The sequence below is a fragment of the Diceros bicornis genome, chromosome 11 (genome assembly GCF_020826845.1).
Source record: "Diceros bicornis minor isolate mBicDic1 chromosome 11, mDicBic1.mat.cur, whole genome shotgun sequence".
NCBI lineage: Eukaryota > Metazoa > Chordata > Mammalia > Perissodactyla > Rhinocerotidae > Diceros > Diceros bicornis.
The window spans coordinates 20196250-20213844 of NC_080750.1; the positions used below are offsets into that span (position 1 = coordinate 20196250).

The following is a 17595-nucleotide window of genomic DNA, read 5'->3' on the forward strand; positions in this document are numbered from 1 at the left end:
ATCAAAGTTTCCAAGGGGCTGCATTCCTTATGGAGGCTCCCAGGGAAAATCCCTTTCCTTGGCCAGCTTCTAGAAGCCACCTGCATTCCTTGCCTTGTCCCTTCCTCAATCTTCAAAGCCAGCAGCGTAGCATCTTCAAGTCTCTCTCTGACTGACCCTTCTTCCTCCCTCCTATAAAGACCCTTTTGATTACATTGGGCTCACTTGGATAATCTTCCAATCTCAAAATCCTTAACTTAATTACATCTTCAGAGTCCCTTTTGCCACGTAACATATTCACAGATTTCAGAGATTAGGATGTGGACATCTTTGGAGGACAGTTATTCTGCCAACCATAGTGGGGGTGTGGGGGGGATGTTTTGGTAAAATAGGAGTTTTAATTTGTTTTCTCTTGGCGATACTAATAAGTTTATTGTAGACAGTTTAGAAAATGTAATAAGGCAAAAAAAAGAAAAAGCCCATACGCCCAAAGGCAACATTTTGCTATGTATCCTTTCTTTTTTCCTACATTTATGTGTAATAATTTTGTTTCAAAAGTAGTTTCATAACCTGCTTATTCATTTTGTATATGGTATAAGCACAGCAGTAAACAGACTTTTGCATATATATTTTCATAGCCCTTGGTGCTTTATGTAGTAGCCCTTCAGTATACATTTGTTGTTTGATATTAAGTAGACGCTGAGAAATTGATGAGTTTTCTCAAATAATGAACTTTTTACATTGAGGAATTGATTTAAGCACTGTGATAAACTGATCTCACCTCTTTTGTTTTATTTGGTTCTTGAATGTATCTCTTGATAAAATTTTCCTTTTATTCCCACCCATCAATAATCCTCAGACCATTTCTTAATTTAACAATTCAAACCAGTTCATGCAGTTCATTTCCTTTCAGCCTTTGAAATGGGACAGTGCATACTAATGACTCCCCAGTACTTGTTGAGAAAGAACTTTCCTGGAGTACAGGCTGCCCACTGCAGTGATGTGATGTCCAGGAAGCTGGCCATCTCTGAGTCACTTCACAGAGGTGCTCAGAAAAACGTGAGGAAAAATACCTGGGAGAATGAGAAGTAGATATAACACTTTTATAGAAAGAGAAAATTTTCTACTAAACATTTAAAAATATTATGAATACTACTGCACTTGCTCTAAAAATTATTTTAATATCTTTTATGATGATACAGGTCTCATACTTTTAGAGGTTTGTTAGACATGATGCTTTCACGTGATACTACCTCTAACACTCAACTACAGAACTGTACAGTCATGTGTCATTTAACAGAAATGTGTCATTAGGCGATTTCATCACTGTGCTAACATCATAGACGGTACTTACACAAACCTAGATGGTATAGCCTACTCCACACTTAGGCTATATGGTACTAATCTTATGGGACCGCTGTCATATATGTGGGTCCATCATTGACCGAAATGTCATTATTTGGCACATGACTCTTTAGGTGTCCTGAGGATAGCATCATCTACCAACAATAGAACCGATAGATAGAATGGTCCAGAAGTGGTTTTGTTTTACATTAATACTCATATATTGTGTTCATTCTTCCTTTTTTTAAAAATCACTACAGCTATAAATAATTTGATATAGTATACTTGCTTAATTTCTTATTTAAAAAGGATTAGCAGGATATGTTGCTGTTTCTTTTCCAAGTTGAACTGAAGTTGGAAGTTTGTTTTGGTTTGCAAGTTCTTTCTTTTAAGGAAAGTTACCAGGCTGCTCGAAGTGCTACAATAGTTGACCATCATAATGACTTGGTGCCACACCTGCAGAATTCTCAACTAAATAGCATCTCTTGAGCATCTAAACCTAGTGCAGGCCATTGTAAACCTTCGTGGGGATGGCCTAAAAAGCTCCTCCTGCTTGCTCTCCATTTAACCCCCATTCTCCATCTGAAAGAATATCAAGGAGAGCAAAGAAGGAAGGGAGAGAGGGAAGAGAGGAATAGCACTAGCTCAAGTAACAGCATTTTGACCTGTTCCTCAACCCTCATTCCCGCAGGACAACATGAAGAGGGTAAGGTGACACATAAACACATGGTGGGTTGCATTAAAGGAGAGAAACTTTGAGCTTAGGGAACGTGAATCTTTTATGAAGAACAATTATTAATAATAAGGTACATAATAAGATATTGAGGGAGATCTATGCTTATTATGCTATATATTAAACAAAATTCTCTGGAGGCAGACACTGTCTCTGTTGTCTAAGGCTGTTTACTATTACAAACATCCTTGAAAAGATAATCCAGAACAAAGACTTTCGGTGCCTTGGCTTGCAAGATGTACAAAAACATGAGAGACTGATGGAGAATTGTCTACCAACATCATTTTGTTTATGTACATGTTTATTATTCATCTTCTCCAAAGAATATTAAGCTCCATGTGAGTAGAGATTTTTGTCTGTTTTGTTCAGTTCTCTATCTGCAGTGCCTAGAACAGTGCCTGGCACACAGTAGGTGCTCAACAAATGTTTGTTGGATGAATTAATGAATAGATGAGTGTGAATTATGTGATCAATTTCCTAATGATATATTTAGGAATGATGAGAAAAACATAACCTTAGTATGTATATATTTCTATTAATATAGCTCACTAGTATCTTGATATTACCTTTATGTTTTACAAGTAAATCCATTTTAACACTGATCTTTATTTTATTAGAGACACCAAATTTGATAAACATACACATTTAAAGAAAAGCCATGGAGGAGATTTTTATCGAAAAATGCCATAGATTTTGATATGGTGGGACCTTTGAAACAAAGAGCTGTGTGTAGACACAGATCAATAGTAACAGTGAATACCACAGCATACTGAGTTATGATACACTACATGGATTTAGTGAAAATCACAGCAAAATTTTTTTTTACTGTGGGTCTAAGTAGTTAGATTGAATTTTGTTAAGTGCAATACTTGGTTTATGCTATAAATTTTTCATTTGTTCTTTGGGTTTACATAATTCTCCAATTGTATCAAAAATGAGAATATTCATCTCTTTAAATGTTCACAGGTTGTATTTAATTGTAGTGCAATATTGGGCTGTATTATGGTTTAAGAAAGACTAGAGTGGGGGATTATCTCTGCCACTAATAAGCTTTATAATTATCCTTAGACAAGTCCCTGAATGTCTGTAACACATTTTCCCATTGTACTGTGAAGAGGTTAGAATAGATGCTTTTTAATGTTCCAATTCTAGATCTTTTTGGTTTTTGGATATTCACACAGCTATCTTTTATTGTTATTCTGTTTTCAGGTGATGTCCTTGTTGCTGTGAACGATGTTGATGTGACCTCTGAGAACATAGAGAGAGTTCTGTCTTGCATTCCTGGACCTATGCAGGTATGGATATTCTTTTTCTGGGTTTTATGATGAATTGTACTATTTTCTTTTTTTAAGATTCTGAAAATTACTGTATATAATGGGTGAGTTATACTTAATGTTTTTAAAAAGTTTTAGATCTTGTTAGCATTTTTAACTTTTGGAGATTGTTCTAAAAAGAGAGAGAAGTATCTACAAATAAAACTCATCCTAAGTAAAGCAGGAACAAGAACAATAATAAAAACATATAATGACCAGCTTGTCATTGTAGCTACCATATGTGCTGATGAAAATCCAGTTCCTAGAAAAGTCATTTTAAACAGTCATGGAATTTTCATTCTCTGACTTATTAAAATCATTAATGCTGTAAAGTTTTTTTTAAAAGTGGTTTTGGGGCCGGCCCCGTGGCTTAGCGGTTGAGTGCACGCGCTCCGCTGCTGGCGGCCCAGGTTCGGATCCCGGGTGCGCACCGACACACCGCTTCTCCGGCCATGCTGAGGCCGCGTCCCACATACAGCAACTAGAAGGCTGTGCAACTATGACATACAACTATCTACTGGGGCTTTGGGGGAAAAAAATAAATTAAAAAAAAAACAAAAAAGAAATGTATTCACTTAGGCACACACTTAAAAAAAAAAAGTGGTTTTGTTTATTTTAAAAACTAATTATACTATTTTCTTGATATTTCTGTTATCTAGTTTAGCCTTATTCCTGAGCTTTTGTTTAACTACTTCATGAATTATTTTTCATTCTTTGTGGGTAAAAATAAATCTCTTTCATAATAAGTTATTTTGATACTCTAAGCATTGACATTTTATGTCAGAGATGACATTTTTAGGTCATTAGGTGTATTTTGAAAGTGCTATACCTCCTATTTATGAATATTCTGCTCTTGTTAGCATCAGGAATTAGCTTTGTCTCTTTTGAGGCATAGGGAGGATGATATGCTTTAGAAAGATTAGAAATTCCATCAGACAGGGAGAGGAGGAAGTAGTTTTTGGCTTGATCAGGAATAAGAACAGAATCCCTGATAAATCAGAATCTTACCTGCATCTGATTTGAGATTCTGAAATAATAGGACCCATGATGAAATTCCTTGTTTTCTAAGAAATAAGATTTCCCTTAGGCTCCCTATCTTCTCTTAAAACACACACATACACAGATGCTCTGTAAATTTAGCTGTCTTTGGACATGTCAAATGAAAGTGCTAGAATAATTACGGTAGCCTGTGACCATCAATGCCTGGGAATGAATAGAGATGGAGATGGAGATGGGATGGTGTTGGAAATATTAACAATGAGGCAGACACCAGGCATAGTGCTGGAGTAGAGTGTGCGTTATCCCCTTTAGTTGCTAGATGTAGGGAGGTCCTAGGGTGGACCAAGGTACTGGGGCCCCTCAGGGGGCTCAGACAGCAGCTACTTACCAATCAGTAGTGAAGAACTACAGTATTTTGACAACTGAAACAAGTAAACTGGCTGCACATCAGCCCTGAGTGAGGGCTCCTCCTTTCTTGCCTATGTCAGTTGCAGGTGTTCTGCCAATATTGCCAAGAGTTCAACCACGTCTCTTCTGCCTTCAAAAAAAGAAAAATTTTCTTTACAGTGGAGTCACATTATACTTATGTTTAATTAACATTTGCAAATTCAGCTATGCACACTCCACAGGAAAAAAGAAGGGAAAGAAGTAATGATTTAAATATTTTGAACCAATTTCACTCACTATTTGCATGTCCTTTTTAAGCATGAAGTAAGAATTGTGTATCTGCTGTTTGTACAGTTTGCTTTAATAGCATGAGCATCTTGCTGCATTAAGTGTGGCTCTGTGTTTAAACATATATATTTTTTATACAACATGACTTTTAAGTGCCAATACTTACATCTTTTGCCAAAATGAGGAAACAACAATTTGTTGTAAAGATGGAAGAAAAACTGACTGTTACGAGTCGAATTTATCATATTGAGAGAATATGTTGTGCTCCAGCATCGCATTCCGTTTCTGATGTAATTTCAAGAGGATTTGGACTATATACAACTTGAGAATATCATCCCTTCATAAAACATATATTATTAAAGTCTTTTTATTATTTAAGAAAATAAACTTTTTTTCTTATTATGCAAGTGATACATGTTCATTTTAGAAATTTTGGAAAATACAAAAAAGTAAGGGACAAAATCTCTTAAGACCTCACCATCTGAAGATATTTATTGTTAACATTGTAGAATATTTCCTTATGGTTTTCCCCCCTGGGCATAAACATGTATGCATTTGTTTGTTTATTTTTGTTTGTTTTACTGTCAGAATTGATATTGTAACTGTGGCTCATTCAAAAGCAAGCACCAGCATTGATGGTAATGTATCTTTAATAATAATTTAGAAAATAGTTACAATTCCTTTAACTAGAAATCATGTTTAATTAGTAAACCACATTTTTCTTACATCATTAGTGTTGAAAGGTGGGATAAACTGTAAACTTTTCATTACTAGTAGAACTGGGAAGAGAACTAGTGTTTGCACGTACCAGGTAGTATGTCGGTGCTTTGCTAATCTCATTTTCTTTAATAATCTCATTTACTCTTCATAACAATCCATTAGACTCCAATAATTCGCATTCCTATTTTATACATGAAGGAAAAAAAATGTAAGAGATTTAATGATTTGTCCAAGGATGCGGAATTAATAACTCAAAGAACTGGAACTGAAGCTGACCCCAGAGCGTGATCCTTCCATTTCTCACACAACCTTGGTGGATCTTTGTTCTTGCTGGGCCAGAACTAACTGAGGTGGACTTGTCCCAGAAAAAGTCGTTTTATCCGGTCTGTGTCTGTGGCATTTGAAACAGTCATTCAAGCAATAAGAGAAGAGGAATGCTCATTTATAAAGAATACCACAGGAGACTTTTTTTTATTGGTGTCGTAATAGTTTATAACATTGTGAAATTTCAGTTGTACATTACTATTTGTCAGTCACCATATATATGTGCCCCTTTACCCCTTATGCCCACCGCCTAACCCCCTTCCTGTCTGGTAACCACTAATCCGTTCTCTTTGTCCATGTATTTGTTTATCTTCCACATATGAGTGAAATCATACAGTGTTTCTCTTTCTCTGTCTGGCTTGTCTCACTTAACATAATACCCTCAAGTTCCATCCATGTTGTTGCAAATGAGATGATTTTGTCTTTTTTTTATGGCCGAGTAGTATTCCATTGTGTATATGTACCACATCTTCTTTATCCATTCATGAGTTGATAGGCACTTGGGTTGCTTCCATGTCTTTGCTATTGTGAATAATACTGCAGTGAATATAGGGATGCCTAAGTCCCTTTGAATTGCTGATTTCAAGTTCTTTGGATAAATACCCAGAGGTGGAATATATGGTATTTCAATTTTTAATTTTTTGAGAAATCTCCATACTGTTTCCCATAGTGGCCGTACTGGTTTACATTCCCACCAACACTGTATGAGGGTTCGCTTTTGTTTACATCCTCTCACAGGAGACTTTTTAACATTAAATTTGAAAATATCTAACGGTAACATTTTAAACTTATGCTCAGAGTATAAAAACGGTCTGAAAGTTTCTTGTCATCCACCAGAAGATGGCCTAGGAGAGAGTATAGTGTGGTAGCAAGGTCACTGAGGAGAAGGAGGTCTGGTCTCCATTTTAAACTGCACTCTGAGCAAGTTTCTAAAGTCTTCTGGGTTTCAGATTCCTCATCTATAATCTGAGGGGATTTGAGAGAATAAATCTCTAAACCCAATTCCAACTCTACAGTTCTCTGTTTGATTTTTAAATAAGTTCTGTTACAAATAAATTCAGAATACCAGAATGAAATCCGGAGGTGAAGCCTGTATGCTGGATGAGGTTAAAAACAAAAAAAAAACCCAAATCATTTCTTTCAAAGCTAGGTTTTAACATTCTGCAAAGCAGTTGTCTTAGATTCTTTGAAAATGTTAATATCATGAAAGAAAAAAAGACTGGAGAATAGTTCTAGACTAAGACAGACTTAGTAACTTAGTAACATATCACTGGAGTATGGAGTAACATACCACTAAATAAACTGGCTAATCTTTAATTGATCCTAGATTGCAGTGGGGAACAGCCATATTGGGACAGTGGGGAAATTTGGATATGGACTTTGTTAGATAATAGTATTATATTTAATATTAAAATGGCTGAGTATGGTAATTATATTGTGGTTGTGTAGGAGGATGCCCGTATCCTTAGGAGATACATGCTGAAGTACTTGGCGATGAAGCATTAAAATGTCTGCAAATAATTCTCAAGTCGTTCAGCCAAAAAAATTTCTAAATACATAAGAAGGTGAAGATGGAAGGAGAGGGGAATAAGACAGGGGAGAAGAGAAGAAGGAAGCAAATGTGGCAAAATGTTAACAACTGGTGAAACTAGATGAGGAATATATGGGTAATTCTTGTACTGTTCTTGCAACTTCTCTGTAGGTTTAAAATTTTTTAAATAAAAAGTTGTAGGTTTAAAAAAAAGAGGTTTTAGAAATTTAAAATGACAAGAACAAAGGTGCAAGTACTCTTCTAATTATTGATTTTTGTGACCTTGATCTGTTGCCGCAGGTCTATACATTCATTTATTCAACAGGCATGTAATTGTGCAGGTAGTTCACCATCCCCTCCCCTGGTTTAATGAGGGAGCTTGGGTCTAAACTTTGCAGTTGACTATGGTTGACTGCATTAAGCACTGGGCCGGAGCCAATTTTCCTGAAGCTTTGGAGGAAGCCAACTCTTTTTCTAGGAGATCAGCCTGCAGAACGTTAGTCTTGGACTCTCACCTCTCAAGTACTCTTTAGGCTTAAGAGAGAGAGAAAGGCTTCTTAAAGGAGATGATACTTGAGTGAAATGTTTTAACTTTTATGTTTCCTTGTTACATGAAAGTAATGCTCCATATATATTGTGGGAAAATTAAGAAATAGACTGCCAAAATTTTTAAAAAGTATTTGTGAATCTTTTTGATTCTCAGAACCCGGAAGTAACCATCCATGTCAGTATTTTAAAGTGGAGGACTGATGTGATCAGATTTGCATTTTAGGAATATAACACTCTGAATGGGACTGGAGGTTGGGAAACCAAGTGGTCAGCTTTACAGTAATCTAGAAGAGAGGTGATAAAGGCCTGAACAAAGGCATTGGCTGTGGATATGGAGGAGAAGGAGTAGATTAGAATTAAGTTATGTGGGAAGCGAAGAAGACAGTCCTTCCTGCAGGAGAGGAGTCCAAGATGGCTTCCAGGTTTTGTCTTGAATAATTCAGCGAGATTGCCCAAAATAGAAGAGGATCAAAGAGAGAGAATTTGCTGAGCCAAGCAGACTCAATTTCTTCAGAGTTTTGACTAAGGAATGTTCAAAGCATCTGCCAGCCAAAGGAGAAAGGATCAGATGTGCAGAGAGTAGAAAAGGTGTTGTGAGAGAGACAGTACAGACCAGGAGGCAGAGGTGAGAGAATGGTCAGCCTCTGGAGCTGCCTCAAATTCTGACAACCTCCCCAGGGCCCATGTGTAAAGAGGATGATATGGTAACTAACGAGGGAGGGAGAGAATTTGTTAGTTTGGCAGAGGCTGGAGAGACATTGTTTGTAATGAGATGGCGTGAAAATAGAAGTAGAGAGAGTGAATAATTAAAGCAACAAGATTTTGGAAGTGATGAGTTATAGAGAGCATGCATGTCCTTGGACCTGAGGAGAGGCGTATTATCTCCCGGACTGGGAGGAAGGAGGAAAGGATGAGCAAATTGCACAAATAAGAAAATGTTTTGAGGGAGACAGGAGATGAGGGATGATGAAACTTGTCACAGGTTAATGTCCATGGAGGAAAAACAAAAAACTCTTTTTATAAGAAGCTTTCTATAAACTATCTTATATTAGATATTTCTCGATAAAAATTTTTTCCTATGGGACATGTAATATCCTTAATATTTACTTGTATCAACCTCTTTTTAAAAATAGCACTTAATTCTTAATTTGGTTATCTGTCTCACCCTTTATCATTTTATCAGATTTTCTGACATTTATAGCTACTTAACATACAAACTTTTCAAAATGTCTTGCTAAAATGTAATTATCTTTGCATGATGGAGCCAACTTTACTTAAATTAGAAGAATGGTAGCTAAAATAGTTCCCTAAAGAATTTTAATGGATGGTTCTGTGGTGTGTGTGTGTGTTTGAGTTTTTGTCGTAGTGAGAGGAGAAGGTCCTTGCACCACAGAACAGAAGTGCTGTTGTTTGCCAAGTATAATATTAAAGTTAGTATGTCGTTTTTCAAAGCATAGGAAACCAGTCTTAAATTGCAGGTTGTTGTTGCTGCCTAAAGTAAAATTAGTGAATTTTTATTTTAAGTCTACCAACTCATTTCCTTTTGTCATTTTTGGTGAGTCACACCCTTTCTTTTGACCTCTCCACCCATAAGAATCTCAGTTGGAAAAGATGCCCTCCCTGTTCTGGGGCACATTTTTTTCTCTGAGGACCCATCTTTCTTCTTGTTCACCGCTGGTGTGCGCAGCTCTCACAGACGCTCCAGCAGACCCAGCCTGTCTCTGTGAGACCTGCTTCCCTCTGACATCACTCATCTCATGCTCCCTGCAATCAGGTTTCTCCCCCTCCGCTCCACTCATATACCTAGCTCCTCCCCAAAGCCCAGTGCTGGGGACAGTCTTCAAAGCTCCCATCTATCCTGTCACAAAGTCTGCCCTCCAGATTTCCCCAAATTCTAAAGATTTCTCCCATTTCCAAGGAACGCCACCAAAGGCTCCCATATGTTTTCTTTTGGACACTCATAAATCCTCGTTCTCAGATAAAAGCACCCCCTGACCACCAAGCCATTCACTTCATCAGATCCTTGTTCAAGGATTTTATGTGTTTATGCTTACGTTTATGTTTATGTATACATGTATTGAGCATTACTCATTAGAACACAGATGCTACCCTCAGACCATAGTCTTTCAGGCCATATAATGCTTACTTGTTGCTTGTTTGGGTCAAAACCTCACACCAAATACTCTTTTTCACATCCTTCTAAGATCATTTCTAAAACAGTGTCTCTTCAACTCTTCCTCACCTTAACTTTATATTAAATTTCATCAGATAACTCTTGATTGCTCCTATATAGGAGCTCTAAGTTTTTATATTTTTGTTTAGTTTGCTTAATATTTTTCCCCCCAAATATACTAATTTTATACTCAGTCTCTTTTGATACAGTGTTCTAATACCAAGGGCCCATTTTCAACATCAGGTTTACAGAAAACCTAAAAAATTTAGTAAAGTTTGATCTTTTCCATTTGGAATGATATTAAATGTTTTGTAAAGAAACATGATCATCAGGCCTCAGGAAAGTTTCGTGAGGGACTTTTCCTCTCTTACTCTCTCTACAGATTACTGCTGTTTGTGACCTAGTTCATCTTTACTTTGAATATATACATATTGATGAATTTAGACCTCACATCTCTTTTCTTTTCTACTTGTTAATAAAATAAAATCTGAGGCTTATTTTAAAAAAGATATTTATTTAACTTAATTCATTTTATATAGACAAAGATGGCTTAATGCCCCTGAAATGCCACAGACAGCTACAGATAAGCAAAATTGAATACAACCATAAATAGTCACTCCTTGCCAATAAAAAAAAGGATATCTAGATATTTTTCTTTTGCAAGGTTTTATTCATCAGGACAGATTTATTTTACAGTGTAATACTAACAACAGTTGGATGGGCTGGTGGGATTATAAATGAATTTTTAAAAATAATATGCTTAACATTTTTGATAAAAATATATAAAGCTCATTTTTTTTTTTTTTTTTTTGGTGAGGGAGATTGGCCATGAGCTAACATCCATTGTCAATCTTCCTCTTTTTGCTGAGGAAGATTGGCCCTGAGCTAATATCTGTGCCCATCTTCCTCTACTTTATATATGGGATGCCACCACAGCGTGGCCTGATGAGTGGTCCATAGATCCACCCCCGGGATCTGAACCTGTGAACCCTGGGCTGCCGAAGCAGAGCGCACAAACTTAACCACTGCACCATCAGGTTGGCCCCTAAAACTCATTTTTAAGAGTGACTATAATATGTTAGTATTTATCACATATTTAAAGTTGGCATTGAAAATAGTACCTCTTGTAATAAATTATTAAAAATAGGGATTGTTTATTACTGTCTTGATAATAATTTTTAAATATCACCCCCAAATGCAACTTAACTGCATATAAACAACTTTATCTGCTTTTAAATATTGACTAAACTCCTTTTTCCCCAGCTTCATTGAGGTATGATTGACAAATAGAAATCGTATATATTTAGGTTGTACAATGTGATTTTTTTAAATGTAAAATGTGATGATTTAATTTGTATATATAGACCAAACTTCTTTATTCTGGATCAAGCATGAATTTATTTTTTTATTTTTAAAATTTAATTTTAAAAAAGACAGTGAACTTTAATGTTTAAATTAAAAATTTTATGGATAATTACAGTTAGAATGTCCCATTTTACTCATCTGTATTCTAAGATTTTAAACGTTACAAATACTTTGTGCCTATATATCTTATGATGATGTTCTTGCTACACAAAATTACTATATTTAGTGAAAACTTCTTTTAGTCAAGATACACACTGGTGCGTCTTTGAAACGAGCAAGTTGTCTTTGGTCAACTGGCATCTAGACACATAGCTCCTTTTTCAAGGCAGGTAATTGAGAAGTGGAAGCTACCTTTCAACAACTGGAAAATGTCCGCATTCTGGACTCTTACCAGTCTAGCTTGACATCAGGCCATGAAATTAAAACTGTCTTGATGATAATCTTCTTAGGGCCATGGTCCAAGATCTGGCACGTTGATAGTTTTTTACTCTCCTTAGCGTTTATTTTAAAGGATCACAAAGAACGTCTAAACGAAGAATATTTGAGTATCACCTCACTTGAGAGCTAACTCTGGTTGTATGAGGTCACTTTTCATCCTGAATCTCCTCCTTTTGCTTTCCCCAGATGAGTCAGTGCTATCAGCATTCATAATGTAGTGGTACTCTTTATTACAATATCAGATCATACTGATTTTTGTTTTCTGTGGCATTTCTTGGTTTTGTTCTCAATACTTAGAATACAATGATTAAGTTTAAATAAATGAATTTTTGTACATAGATTTATACATTCTTACTCAATAAATATTTGTAATAATATCTGCCAGACACTGGGCTACAAGTGGGAGACACAGGCATGAATAGAATACACAGTCCCTGCCATCAAGGAATCCACGCTCTAGGATGGTTTTTATGCATATTGTGCGTACCTGAGTGCATGTACAGATCCTTCTTTGTGAAAACTGCAGCTGGTTTTCCCTTGTTGAAAAATCAACAGATTGTTTTAATTTTTAAAGGTGAAACTGACATTTGAAAATGCACATGCTGTGAAAAAGGAAACAACTCAACCAAGACAGAAAAGGGCACAGTCGAACACAAGTGATTTAGTCAAACTTCTATGGGGAGAAGAGGTTGAAGGTATCCAGCAGAATATCCTAAACACTCCTCATATCATTATGTATCTCACACTACAGCTCGACTCGGAAACATCAAAGGAAGAGGTGAGTGTCTTCTCAAAAGTGCAAAGGAAAAAAATAAGGACCTTTATAGTCTTCCAGGTGAATAATAAGCGCTTTTCTCAGTCATTCTGTGTGTTTATGGTTTTGGTATGTCTCTTTCAGCAATATTCTAATTGACAAGCTCACTGAGTCCATTTATAGAGATTACTGAAATAATTTGAATTTTTTTCTACCATCTTCTTTAAAAATTCCTCTTTGAACTGCTTTTTCCATGATATTTTTCTTGCCTATTTTTGGTTGCTTGTTTCATTATTATTTGTGCTGTGTACTCTATTTTTACTTTTTTAGTGATTACTCTTAAAATTTTATCATGATATTTGTCTTAACAAATTCTAACATTGGACACTATCTTAATCCCTTTTCAAAATAATTCAAGGCCTTTGGTACACCTTAACTCCAATTATCCCCTTCTTCACCTCCATGCTCTTGTCATCAATATTTTAGTGCTATCGTTTTTGTTAACTCCACAAGTTGGGCATACTTATACTTCTAGTACTACTACTACTAATTATTATTGTATTTTATACATTATATTTCATACAGATGAAGCGTCTTTAAATTTACAGATATGCTTGTCATTGTCTTTACTTGCTATTCTTTCTTACATCTCAGACTGTCCTTATTTGATTATTTTTCTTCTTCCTAAAACATGTGTTTTAGGCATTTCTTTCTAGTGAAAGTCTGGTGGTGATAAATTCTTTTTGTTGTATTTATCTGATGATGTCTTCTTCACCCTTTCTTGAAAGGTAGCTTTAATTCTACATCATATTAGTAGAATAGGCCAGTCTCTATAACAAACAACCCTAATGTCTCAATGGCTTAACATAATAAAAGTTTACTTCTCATTTTAAGTAATGTTTCTGTTCATGTGGCTCAGTGATTCGAGACCTTCATCTAGTGGTTCCATTATTCCCTAGGGCTTCAGAGTCCTCTGTTGGATCTTTTGCATCTAGTTAGCTAATGAGAGAAGAGAGAAAGCATGCATATCACATAAGACATTTCAGAGGCCTGGCTTAAAAGTAGGTACATCACTCTGCCCAGGATCCAGTGCCTAGAATTAGTTATGTGGTCTCTCTCAATGCAAGAAATTAAGAAATGTTGTCTTCCTGTGTGGCCAGGAAGAAGATGAAGTCAACACATGGTATTGCTTATGCCAACTAGGTAGAAAGTTAGTTTCTCCTCCCTGTTTGAAGATAGTATTTCTTTGTCTTCTGACTTCCGTAATTGCTGTTAAGAAATCTACTGTCAGTCATTTCCTTTGTTCAGTTTCTTGCTTCTGCTATGTCCAAACTGTTTTTTAACCTCTCCATTGTGTTTTCTATTTAAACAGTCACATTTTCATTTTTAAAAGTTCCCAAAAAGTTTTTAACTAATCTGCATTCTGTTCCTGCTTTCTAATCTGCCATGCTGTTCCTGGTAGTCTTTTGGTGCTTGCTCATCTTAGTAATTCCATACTTGACTTCTCTAAGCATTTCATAGACAGCTCTTCTCTATTCTGTGTCTGCCCAGTCCACTCTCTCTAAGTCCTGAGCGGATTCTGACTTGTGATGGCTTGCCTTCTTATGTCCTTGGGGATCACTGACTAAACTTACTGCTTGATTTTCTCTTTGGGAGTCCTGTGGTTCTAAAGTGGGAATGCCCTCCTCCGAAGAGAATTTGCTTCTGCTTCTGCCACTGACCTACAGCACCTCAGCCTTACTCAAGGGTTTGGGTTTAACACAATGGTCCTAGGCTCAGCTCACCTGCCTAGCCACTAGCCCAATGCTTGGTGGCCTGATTAAAGCTGTTGTAGGCATCAACCCTCAGGACAACTCTGCCTCTGTCCTTCTTACCACTCCCAGCTGAGGCCCCAGCTTGTTTTGCTGTGGTGGGGAAGGGGCTTGGAAGTATATGGAGAGGATGTCCTTGGAAACCTCTCTACTGCTTACATATCCAGCAGTTCAACAACAAATATGTTTTGGCCATGGATCTAGTTGTTTTACAGCACAGAGGTCTCTTAAAGCATCTAGATTTCCATAATGCTTCAAGCAGAAGTGAAATCTAAAAAGTTTTTACCTAATTTACGTTTCTTTGCTTTTGAAATCCTTGCAGCCTATATTCTCAATACCAAAGCCATTTTTTCCAGGGAATGTATTTCCTTGTGTTGCTTCTTCTTATATCAAAATTTAGTCAGTAATTGAAATGGAAATGGAATTTACTTATACGTATTTTTGTAATTTTCTGTGTTTTGAAAAATACATGGAGACTTGAGTTAATAATTCTAATTTCTTGCGTGTATTAGTAGTCCTTTATATCTTTAAAACAAATGAGAAATTTAACCTTTTGTTGTATAAAACATACAACAAATTGCTGGGATGGTAGCACCCTGAATCTTTCTGGGTCATCTTGGAGTAGGATACTGCTGAGGCCTTTTGTCGTCCTTGCCTTTCTTTCCATGGGAAAGTGTGTAGATGTTTCTCAAATGAACAGGTTTCTGCCTGTTGACAGCCCTGTATCAACATTGTAATTAGGAGAGGCTTTTTATTCTTATTGACCGGAGTAGAAGCTGATGCAAGTGCATGCTGCTAATAAGTGCTTTAAATACAGCTAATTAAATTGGTTAGGAACAATAGAACTTGCCAGGTCTTCAATAGTGAGGCTTTCCAGGCTGGTTGCTGTAGCAGATGGAATGGAAACTTTCGCAAATGACCTTTTTCACTGGTGTGACTTATTTTACAGTAAAATGTCATAGGGTCATTTTGCTTTCATGTGAGTTACATATTTAATAAAAGCTCATCTTCAGGTTACAAGATTTGGAAATTTAACAAAACGAATCAGAGTATGTGGTTATTTGTTTCAAGTAGTGTTTGGTATTTGTCTAAATACAGTAAGTTTATTTACTAGTCAAGGTTTAAATTTACTAAGTAGACGTAACAGAAGATCTTAACTGGTGTTTGACTTAATTTCTAGAGATAAAATGTTTTGTAACTGTTTTTACACTAGAAATATTGCAAGAAAATTTGAGTTGTTAGGCAGAGTGTATTTGGCCAACATATTCCATAGCAATTTGCATATATTGAATGTGCTTAATAAGTATAAAAACAGATGTGTCCAGTTTAATCATTGTTTATATTTGTTTTAATGTAAAAGTTGCCAAGACACGACCTCCAAGTCACATAATTATTTCTTGTAAAGAGTGACCAAAGCAAGGTGTAGAACACTTTTTAAAGAGAGAACCAAGGAAAAGATGTAATATTTTAGGAGTTTGGGCTTTCAATAGTGGCTATGTTAGTATTTATGGATATTGTCATTAAACAGCATAACTGGAAGCTACTCTGAATTCTCTGTAGTTTCTATCTAGAAATTTTTATTTTGCCTGCTTTTAATTTGCCTTGTGAGAAAAATTGCATGTTGCTTTAAGTAACAGCAAGAAAGTGAGGTGCAGAATGATTCATCCCTTTGTGTAAAAGTTCTAGCACAATGCACATCCTGATTTTGAAATTTATTTTATTTTGTAAAAACTGTTTCTGGGAACATGCTCTTCTTAAAAATAGAAAAATATTAAGCATTTTGTGAATTATCTTATAGATGTAGTATTTTCCATAATTTAAAATGTGCTCTCTTTTAAAGTTTGAATTCATATTAATTTGTGGTGGGCAAACCCTTTCAAATTTAAGACATAAGGTTTTATTATATCATAATCTACTTTCTTCCTACCTGCACTAATTTAATTTTGTATTCTCACTTTGTAAATTTAATTGCAATCTTTTCTTGGGTTTAAATGAAGACTTAATGATTTCACCAAAGATGATGAAGATTATCTTTTAAAAGTCAGTAATGAAAATAATTAAGTTTCAAGATTCCTAAAAATTACATGTACTATCTATGTAGATATGTGACCACAGGAGATAAGAAAATCTGTATAATGAAATATAATATAATATAATATTAGTATTAGATTTATTGTAAAGGAGATTAAAGTTTAAAACATTATTTGAAATTAATTGTAATTATTCCAACTAATCAGTGTCCTATTCACGATACATTTTGGTATCATGACCAACTTTGACAGTCTCTAACTTATTTTCAAATGTGGTATTTTAAATACTAGGTAATGTGTTAAAATTCCAGGCATGCTTCTCTCCTTGTGTTTGAATAAAACTCTCACTGAAGCTGAAAGGATTCATTTTTTTGTTCTTTCCTTAACACAAAGTCTGACCTTTCCATTACAAAATAATGGTTGGAAAATTTGGGGGATTTGATCATTTCTATTTCTTTTTCATTTAACAGCAGGAAATTCTTTATCATTATCCAGTATCTGATGCATCTCAGAAACTTAAAAGTGTGAGAGGGATATTTCTCACACTCTGTGACATGTTGGAAAGTGTAACTGGGACACAAGTTACTAGGTAATAATTGATTTTTATTTGTCTTTAATTCTGTTTCTTTCAAGTTCTTTACCTTGGTTCTGACAAACAAAATACTAATACAAGTATCTATTATACAAATATATTTGTATCCATAATGTAGATATCTGTACAGCAGATATGAGATCTGCAGATATTTTGTTTCTCACCTAAGTTATTTCTACCAGTCACCTGTTTAAGGTGAAGGTTCTCAATACACCTGTAGGTCTGAGTGTTTTGGCACACTTTAAATAACAAAGTGGGACTAATG

The 17595-nt window shown here is 35.6% G+C and overlaps 1 protein-coding gene across 4 annotated transcripts in view; it reads left to right on the forward strand.

Moving 5' to 3' along the window:
* Window positions 1–17595, forward strand: part of INTU (inturned planar cell polarity protein) — a 77252-nt gene that overhangs the window by 20462 nt on the left and 39195 nt on the right. For all 4 annotated transcript variants that reach the window (XM_058550026.1, XM_058550028.1, XM_058550027.1 and 1 more), the window contains exons 3-5: window positions 3266–3351; window positions 12718–12921; window positions 17209–17327. In XM_058550026.1, coding sequence (XP_058406009.1) covers window positions 3266–3351; window positions 12718–12921; window positions 17209–17327 — 409 coding nt within the window. The remainder of the gene's footprint in view (window positions 1–3265; window positions 3352–12717; window positions 12922–17208; window positions 17328–17595) is intronic.